This window comes from Salmo trutta, unplaced genomic scaffold (assembly GCF_901001165.1).
Source record: "Salmo trutta unplaced genomic scaffold, fSalTru1.1, whole genome shotgun sequence".
Classification (NCBI taxonomy): domain Eukaryota; kingdom Metazoa; phylum Chordata; class Actinopteri; order Salmoniformes; family Salmonidae; genus Salmo; species Salmo trutta.
In genome coordinates, this window is record NW_021822178.1 from 84,138 (window position 1) to 94,137 (window position 10,000).

Below are 10,000 nucleotides of genomic sequence, written 5' to 3' on the forward strand. Positions count from 1 at the left end.
TTCCCTGTACCCCCTCCCAGTCCAGCTCCATGTCTAGTTCCCTGTATCCCTCCCAGTCCAGCTCCATGTCTAGTTCCCTGTACCCCTCCCAGTCCAGCTCCATTCCTAGTTTCCCTGTATCCCTCCCAGTCCAGCTCCATGTCTATTCCCTGTATCCCTCCCCAGTCCAGCTCCATGTCTAGTTCCCTGTATCCCTCCCAGTCCAGCTCCATGTCTAGTTCCCTGTATCCCTCCCAGTCCAGCTCCATGTCTAGTTCCCTGTATCCCTCCCAGTCCAGCTCCATGTCTAGTTCCTGTATCCCTCCCAGTCCAGCTCCATGTCTAGTTCCCTGTATCCCTCCAGTCCAGCTCCATGTCTAGTTCCCCTGTATCCCTCCCAGTCCAGCTCCATGTCTAGTTCCCTGTATCCCTCCCAGTCCAGCTCCATGTCTAGTTCCCTGTATCCCTCCCAGTCCAGCTCCAGGTCTAGTTCCCTGTATCCCTCCCAGTCCAGCTCCATGTCTAGTTCCCTGTATCCCTCCCAGTCCAGCTCCATGTCTAGTTCCCTGTATCCCTCCCAGTCCAGCTCCATGTCTAGTTCCCTGTATCCTCCCAGTCCAGCCTCCATGTCTAGTTCCCTGTATCCCTCCCAGTCCAGCTCCATGTCTAGTTCCCTGTATCCCTCCCAGTCCAGCTCCATGTCTAGTTCCCTGTATCCCTCCCAGTCCAGCTCCATGTCTAGTTCCCTGTATCCCTCCCAGTCCAGCTCCATGTCTAGTTCCCTGTATCCCTCCAGTCCAGCTCCATGTCTAGTTCCCTGTATCCCTCCCAGTCCAGCTCCATGTCTAGTTCCCTGTATCCCTCCCAGTCCAGCTCCATGTCTAGTTCCCTGTATCCCTCCCAGTCCAGCTCCATGTCTAGTTCCCTGTATCCCTCCCAGTCCAGCTCCATGTCTAGTTCCCTGTATCCCTCCAGTCCAGCTCCATGTCTAGTTCCCTGTATCCCTCCCAGTCCAGCTCCATGTCTAGTTCCCTGTATCCCTCCCAGTCCAGCTCCATGTCTAGTTCCCTGTATCCCTCCCAGTCCAGCTCCATGTCTAGTTACCCTGTATCCCTCCCAGTCCAGCTCCATGTCTAGTTCCCTGTATCCCTCCCAGTCCAGCTCCATGTCTAGTTTCCCTGTATCCCTCCCAGTCCAGCTCCATGTCTAGTTCCCTGTATCCCTCCCAGTCCAGCTCCATGTCTAGTTCCCTGTATCCCTCCCAGTCCAGCTCCATGTCTAGTTCCCTGTATCCCTCCCAGTCCAGCTCCATGTCTAGTTCCCTGTATCCCTCCCAGTCCAGCTCCATGTCTAGTTCCCTGTATCCCTCCCAGTCCAGCTCCATGTCTAGTTCCCTGTATCCCTCCCAGTCCAGCTCCATGTCCCTAGTTCCCTGTATCCCTCCCAGTCCAGCTCCCATGTCGAGTGCCCTGTATCCCTCCCAGTCCAGCTCCATGTCTAGTGTCCCTGTATCCCTCCCAGTCCAGCTCCATGTCTAGTTCCCTGTATCCCTCCCAGTCCAGCTCCATGTCTAGTTCACCTGTATCTCTCCCAGTCCGCTCCATGTCTAGTTCCCGTTCCCTGTATCCCTCCCAGTCCAGCTCCATGTCTAGTTTCCCTGTATCCCTCCCAGTCCAGCTCCATGTCTAGTTCCTGTATCCCTGTTATCCCTCCCAGTCCAGCTCCATGTCTAGTTCCCTGTATCCCCTCCCAGTCCCAGCTCCATGTCTATTCCCTGTATCCCTCCCAGTCCAGCTCCATGTCTAGTTCCCTGTATCCCTCCAGTCCAGCTCCATGCTAGTTCCCTGTATCCCTCCAGTCCAGCTCCATGTCTAGTTCCCTGTATCCCTTCCAGTCCAGCTCCATGTCTAGTTCCCTGTATCCCTCCCAGTCCAGCTCCATGTCTAGTTTCCTGTATCTCTCCCAGTCCAGCTCCATGTCTAGTTCCCTGTATCCCTCCCAGTCCAGCTCCATGTCTAGTTCCCTGTATCCCTCCCAGTCCAGCTCCATGTCTAGTTCCCTGACACACCTGTGACAGATTGCCTTCTGATCTCTGACTAGGACCACCGAGGGCTGTATGACTACGTGCCTGAGAGAAAATCCTCTTCGTTATCAGGACCCCCACAGAGAGCTGTGATTGGTTGAACCTTTGATAGATGATATATTCTGATGTCTCTGTGTTTGCTTAGTGCCTACGCTGTCTACCCAGGGTGTGTGTGTGATTGCTAGTTTTTTTTACTGAACACAAATAGAAACACAACATGTTAAAGTGTTGGTCCCATGTTTCATGAGCTGATTTAAAAGATCCCAGAAATGTTCCATAAAGCACAAAAAGCTTATTTCTCTCACATTTTGTGAGCATATTCTCCTTTGCCAAGATAATCCATCCACCTGACAGGTGTGGCATATCAAGAAGCTGATTAAACAGCATGATTGTTACACAGGTGCACCTTGTGCTGGGAGACAAAAAAAAGCCACTCTAAAATGTGCAGTTTTATCACAACAACACAATGCCACAGATGTTTCAAGTTTTGAGGGAGCGTGAAATTGCTCATGTTGACTGTAGGAATGTCCACCACCTCTGTTGCCAGATAATTTAATGTTCATTTCTCCACCATAAGCCGCCTCCAACGTAATCTTTTGTATTTATATTTTTTATTGGACCTTTATTTAACTAGGCAAGATAGTTAAGAACAAATTCTTATTTACAATGTAGGCCTACCCCGGTTAAACCCGGACGACGCTGGGCCAATTCTTCGCCGCCGTATGGGACTACCAATCACGGCCGGATGTGATACAGCCTACGTCCAACGGGCCTCACAACCACAGACCACATGTAACCACGCCAGCACAGGGCCTCCACCTCCAGCTTCTTCACCTGCGGGACGGTCTGGGGAGAGGGAGTGGGGGTGCTGAGGAGTATTTATGTCTGTAATAAAGCCCTTTTGTGGGGAATAATGCATTCTGATTCTCTGGGTGAAGAAGACGGATGTTTAGTTCCTGGGCTGACTGCCCCCAAAGCTCAGTGGTAACTGCTGATCTCTAGTCAGTTGTTACAGTCCTCCTTTATCTAAACCCCCAAAGCTCAGTGGTGACTGCTGATCTCTAGTCAGTGGTTACAGTCCTCCTTTATCTAAACCCCCAAAGCTCAGTGGTAACTGCTGATCTCTAGTCAGTTGTTACAGTCCTCCTTTATCTAAACCCCCAAAGCTCAGTGGTAACTGCTGATCTCTAGTCAGTTGTTACAGTCCTCCTTTATCTAAACCCCCAAAGCTCAGTGGTAACTGCTGATCTCTAGTCAGTTGTTACAGTCCTCCTTTATCTAAACCCCCAAAGCTCAGTGGTAACTGCTGATCTCTAGTCAGTTGTTACAGTCGTTCTTTATCGAAACCCCCAAAGCTCAGTAGTGACTGCTGATCTCTAGTCAGTTGTTACAGTCCTTCTTTATCTAAACCCCCAAAGCTCAGTGGTTTCTGCTGATCTCTAGTCAGTTGTTACTGGGTGCCATGGTACCAGACCAGTATCATCAACTGAATGTGTCCTTAACTCTGGCAGCGGTTAGCTCTCTCTGTCTGTCTGTCTGTCGCTCCCTCTGTCTCTCTTTCTCTGTCTCTCTCTGTCTGTCTGTCTGTCTCTCTCGCTCTCTCTGTCTCTCTGTCTGTCTCTCGCTCTCTCTCTGTCTCTCTGTCTCTCTCTCTCTCTCTCTCTGTCTGTCTGTCTGTCTCTCTGTCTCTGTCTTTCTCTCTCTCTCTGTCTGTCTTTCTCTCTCTCTCTCTCTCTGTGTCTCTCTTTGTGTCTCTGTGTCTCTGTCTGTCTCTCTCTCTCTCTCTCTCTCTCTCTCTGTGTCTCTGTGTCTCTGTGTCTCTCTCTCTCTCTCTCTCTCTCTCTCTGTGTCTCTGTGTCTCTCTCTCTCTCTCTCTCTCTCTGTCTCTGTCTGTCTTTCTCTCTCTGTCTCTGTGTCTCTGTCTGTCTCTCTCTCTCTCTCTCTCTCTCTCTCTCTCTCTGTGTCTCTGTGTCTCTGTCTCTCTCTCTCTCTCTCTCTCTCTCTGTGTCTCTGTGTCTCTGTCTCTCTTTGTGTCTCTGTCTGTCTCTCTCTCTCTCCCCCCACCATGTTTCAGAGTCTGAACAGTGCTGATTCATAGCCCATTAATGTGATTATTAGGATAATGAAGTCATCAGGGGTTGGCTGGAGCTAAGGCCCTCCAGGAGGTCCCTCACACACACACACCACACACACACACACACACACACACACACACACACACACACACACGACACGTCACAGTAGCAGAATACACAGGAGATATGGCCAGGTCGAGACAGCAGGGAATCTCACAGCCTTATTAAAGTCCCAAAGCAATAAAGCCTTGGGCAGATTCCAACATTACGTGGACAGTTGAATGTGACATATCGGTAGCCTCTGGGACTGTTGTGTTGCTGTTGAGTGAGATAGACGTAAGGGTTTAATAATTGCCATGGCATCAGTCTACAGTGAATACGTTCGACAATAGGAATGGAAAACTGCATATGTACTCATGTGAACTAAGCAGCCTACGCTCATACCTTGAGGGTGATACCTAACTGAAGCCAAGGCTTCGTCCCAAATGGCATCCTAGTTCCCTGTGTTGTTCACTACTTTTGACCAGGGCCCATTGAGAAGACAGAAGGATCAGATATGGTATTAACTATGAGAAGACAGAAGGATCAGATGTGGTATTAACTATGAGAAGACAGAAGGATCAGATGTGGTATTAACTATGAGAAGACAGAAGGATCAGACGCGGTATTAACTATGAGAAGACAGAAGGATCAGATGTGGTATTAACTATGAGAAGACAGAATGATCAGATGTGGTATTAACTATGAGAAGACAGAAGGATCAGATGTGGTATTAACTATGAGAAGACAGAAGGATCAGACGTGGTATTAACTATGAGAAGACAGAAGGATCAGATACGGTATTAACTATGAGAAGACAGAAGGATCAGATACGGTATTAACTATGAGAAGACAGAAGGATCAGATATGGTATTAACTATGAGAAGACAGAAGGATCAGATATGGTATTAACTATGAGAAGACAGAAGGATCAGATATGGTATTAACTATGAGAAGACAGAAGGATCAGATGTGGTATTAACTATGAGAAGACAGAAGGATCAGATGTGGTATTAACTATGAGAAGACAGAAGGATCAGATGTGGTATTAACTATGAGAAGACAGAAGGATCAGATGTGGTATTAACTATGAGAAGACAGAAGGATCAGACACGGTATTAACTATGAGAAGACAGAAGGATCAGATGTGGTATTAACTATGAGAAGACAGAAGGATCTATCTGCTGTATCTCTCCAGACCCCAGTGGTAACATAGTTGGTGTTTGCTAATTGATTCAGTTTGTATTGAAACTTCCTCCTCAGTGTCCAAACACACAGGTTATATCCCAGTGTGTTGGACACACAGCTGGAGCTGAGTACTGACCATCACAACCGTTAGTCTCACTGTTGTTGTCGTCCCTGGAGAGTTATCTTATTAAAAAGGCTGACACTATTAAACAACCATTCTTATCCTCCTCTTCTCCCCTGCTCTCCTCTCCCCTCCTCCCCCTGCTCTCCCCTCATCTTCTCTCTCTCCTCTTCTCTTCTCTCCCCTCCTCCTCTCTCTCTCTCCCCCTTCCTCTCTCTCCCCTCCTCTTCTCTCTCTCTCCCCCTTCCTCTCTCCTTTCCCCTGCTCTCCTCTCTCTCTCTCTCCCCCTCCTCTCTCCCCTCCTCTCTCTCTCCCCCCTCCTCTCTCCCCCCTTCCTCCCTCTCTCCCCTGCTCTCCTCTCTCTCCCCCCTCCTCTCTCTCTCCCCTCCTGTTCTCTCTCCCCTTCCTCTCTCTCTCCCTTCCTGTTCTCTCTCTCCTCTCCCCTCCTCTCTCCCCTCCCTCTTCTCTCTCTCTCCTCTCCTCTCTCCTGCTCTCCTCTCTCTCCTCTCCCCTCCTCTCTCCCCTCCTCTTCTCTCTCTCTCCTCTCCTCTCTCCTCTCCCCTGCTCTCCTCTCTCTCTCCCTCCTCTCTCCCCTTCCTCTCTCCTCTCCTCTCTCCCCTCCTCTCCCCTCCTCTCTCCCCTCCTCTCTCCCCTCCCCTCCCCTCCCCTCCTGTTCTCTCTCTCTCCCCCTTCCTCTCTCCCCTGCTCTCCTCTCTCCTCTCCCCTCCTCTCCCCTCCTCTCTCCCCTCCCCTCCCCTCCTCTCCCCTCCCCTCCCCTCCTGTTCTCTCTCTCTCCCCCTTCCTCTCTCCCCTGCTCTCCTCTCTCCTCTCCCCTCCCCTCCTCTCTCCCCTCCCCTCCCCTCCTCTCCCCTCCCCTCCCCTCCTGTTCTCTCTCTCTCCCCCTTCCTCTCTCCCCTGCTCTCCTCTCTCCCCTCCTCTCTCCCCTCCTCTCCCCTCCCCTCCTCTCCCCTCCCCTCCCCTCCTGTTCTCTCTCTCTCCCCCTTCCTCTCTCCCCTGCTCTCCTCTCTCCCCTCCCCTGCTCTCCTCTCCGTCTCCAGCTCCAGAAGACTCTGTCAGAGCTGGATGAAGATGATCCATGTTATGAGTTCCGTCGGGAGCGTTTCACGGTTCACAGGACTCACCTCTATTTCCTTCACTACGAATATGAACCCAGCACTGACCACACGGACGTTACACTGGTGGCACAGCTCTCCATGGACAGGTAGGAAGACAGACCTTACACACAGCTCTCCATGGACAGGTAGGAAGACAGACCTTACACACAGCTCTCCATGGACAGGTAGGAAGACAGACCTTACACACAGCTCTCCATGGACAGGTAGGAAGACAGATCTTACACACAGCTCTCCATGGACAGGTAGGAAGACAGACCTTACACACAGCTCTCCATGGACAGGTAGGAAGACAGACCTTACACACAGCTCTCCATGGACAGGTAGGAAGACAGATCTTACACACAGCTCTCCATGGACAGGTAGGAAGACAGACCTTACACACAGCTCTCCATGGACAGGTAGGAAGACAGACCTTACACAGCAGCTCTCCATGGACAGGTAGGAAGACAGATCTTACACACAGCTCTCCATGGACAGGTAGGAAGACAGACCTTACACACAGCTCTCCATGGACAGGTAGGAAGACAGATCTTACACACAGCTCTCCATGGACAGGTAGGAAGACAGACCTTACACACAGCTCTCCATGGACAGGTAGGAAGACAGACCTTACACACAGCTCTCCATGGACAGGTAGGAAGACAGACCTTACACACAGCTCTCCATGGACAGGTAGGAAGACAGACCTTACACACAGCTCTCCATGGACAGGTAGGAAGACAGACCTTACACAGCAGCTCTCCATGGACAGGTAGGAAGACAGATCTTACACACAGCTCTCCATGGACAGGTAGGAAGACAGACCTTACACACAGCTCTCCATGGACAGGTAGGAAGACAGACCTTACACGCAGCTCTCCATGGACAGGTAGGAAGACAGACCTTACACTCAGCTCTCCATGGACAGGTAGGAAGACAGACCTTACACACAGCTCTCCATGGACAGGTAGGAAGACAGACCTTACACACAGCTCTCCATGGACAGGTAGGAAGACAGGCCTTACACACAGCTCTCCATGGACAGGTAGGAAGACAGGCCTTACACACAGCTCTCCATGGACAGGTAGGAAGACAGACCTTACACACAGCTCTCCATGGACAGGTAGGAAGACAGACCTTACACACAGCTCTCCATGGACAGGTAGGAAGACAGACCTTACACACAGCTCTCCATGGACAGGTAGGAAGACAGACCTTACACACAGCTCTCCATGGACAGGTAGGAAGACAGACCTTACACACAGCTCTCCATGGACAGGTAGGAAGACAGACCTTACACACAGCTCTCCATGGACAGGTAGGAAGACAGGCCTTACACACATCTCTCCATGGACAGGTAGGAAGACAGACCTTACACACAGCTCTCCATGGACAGGTAGGAAGACAGACCTTACACACAGCTCTCCATGGACAGGTAGGAAGACAGACCTTACACACAGCTCTCCATGGACAGGTAGGAAGACAGACCTTACACAGTTATTATCGCAGCCCTAAAAACCGACTGATTTTCAGGAAACTCCCCAATGTCCTCTGATAACAATGATCCCCGTGTGAATCGCCATCCCTGTGTTTTGAGAGATATTACAGAGTTTAACCAGGTGCTGCACCCTGTTTGGGTAAGAAACATGTGAACAAAATGTATGCTTTAAACAAAGTGCTATGCAGGTAGATTACTGATTTAATGATCTGTTTTTGTCACATATCGTCTTTCCTAGTGGCGTACGTCTCCTTTTAAAAAGATGAAGTGGACGATATTGTGCCATTTGAATTGATACATTGCCCAAAATCCGTCAGTTAATTCAATGTCTGCAGGTTCACGGTTCTTATTGATATGCGCTATTATTTTTAACCTCCTCAGAACTGAAGGTCGTTTAGGTCAATAATAAACAAATTTGAAATATCTTCACGCCCAGAAGTGTCATATTCGTCGTATGGAGTGGACCAAAACGCAGCGGGTATGTGAATTGCTCATCTTCCTTTCATTGAAGAAAACCCCCAAACAAAACACACAAAAACAAACGCCGAGAACAGTCCCGTAAGGTGCTCAGACTACACACGGAAATAACCACCCACAAACACAAGAGAAAAAAATTAACCCACTTAAATATGGCCTCCAATTAGAAGCAACGACAACCAGCTGACTCTAATTGGAGGTCGTTTCCCAAAACTAACATAGATATAGAAAAACTAGAAAACCCACATAGAAATAGAAAACATAGAACATAAACCAAAAACCCCCCGAAACACACTAAACAAACACCCCCTGCCACGCCCTGACCACACAACAATAACAAACACCCCCTGCCACGCCCTGACCACACAACAATAACAAACACCCCCTGCCACGCCCTGACCACACAACAATAACAAACACCCCCTGCCACGCCCCTGACCACACAACAATAACAAAACACCCCTGCCACGCCCATGACCACACAACAATAACAAACACCCCCTGCCACGCCCTGACCACACAACAATAACAAACACCCCCTGCCACGCCCCTGACCACACAACAATAACAAACACCCCCTGCCACGCCCCTGACCACACAACAATAACAAACGCCCCCTGCCACGCCCTGACCACACAACAATAACAAACACCCCCTGCCACGCCCTGACCACACAACAATAACAAACACCCCCTGCCACGCCCCTGACCACACAACAATAACAAACACCCCCTGCCACGCCCCTGACCACACAACAATAACAAACACCCCCTGCCACGCCCCTGACCACACAACAATAACAAACACCCCCTGCCACGCCCTGACCACACAACAATAACAAACACCCCCTGCCACGCCCCTGACCACACAACAATAACAAACACCGCCTGCCACGCCCTGACCACACAACAATAACAAACGCCCCTTGCTACGCCCCTGACCACACAACAATAACAAACGCCCCCTGCCATGCCCTGACCACACAACAATAACAAACACCCCCTGCCACGCCCCTGACCACACAACAATAACAAACACCCCCTGCCACGCCCTGACCACACAACAATAACAAACACCCCCTGCCACACCCTGACCACACAACAATAACAAACGCCCCCTGCCACACCCCTGACCACACAACAATAACAAACACCCCCTGCCACGCCCCTGACCACACAACAATAACAAACGACCCCTTTTTACTGGTCAAAATGTTAGAAGAAGAGCCTCCAGGCTTCCGTCATAACGGTACATGTTGAATGAGGACATTTAAAAAAAAATATATATATATATATTACACAGGCAGTTTGATAAAAAAAACGAATCCCGTTCAAACCATCCATTGGAATAACGGACATGCTGGGGGGGGGGGGTGATAATTACATAGCCAACGATCTCTAGTAATATTAGTCCCGTGTGAATAGG

At 50.0% G+C, this 10,000-nt stretch overlaps 1 protein-coding gene across 1 annotated transcript in view; it reads left to right on the forward strand.

Moving 5' to 3' along the window:
• Positions 1 to 6,543: 6,543 nt before the first annotated feature.
• large1 (LARGE xylosyl- and glucuronyltransferase 1) overlaps positions 6,544 to 10,000 on the forward strand; it is a gene marked incomplete at its 5' end in the record, with an annotated part of 22,058 nt that continues 18,601 nt past the window's right edge. Inside the window, 1 exon segment of the mRNA XM_029742963.1 lies at positions 6,544 to 6,707. Within this exon segment, the coding sequence (XP_029598823.1) occupies positions 6,544 to 6,707 (164 nt within the window).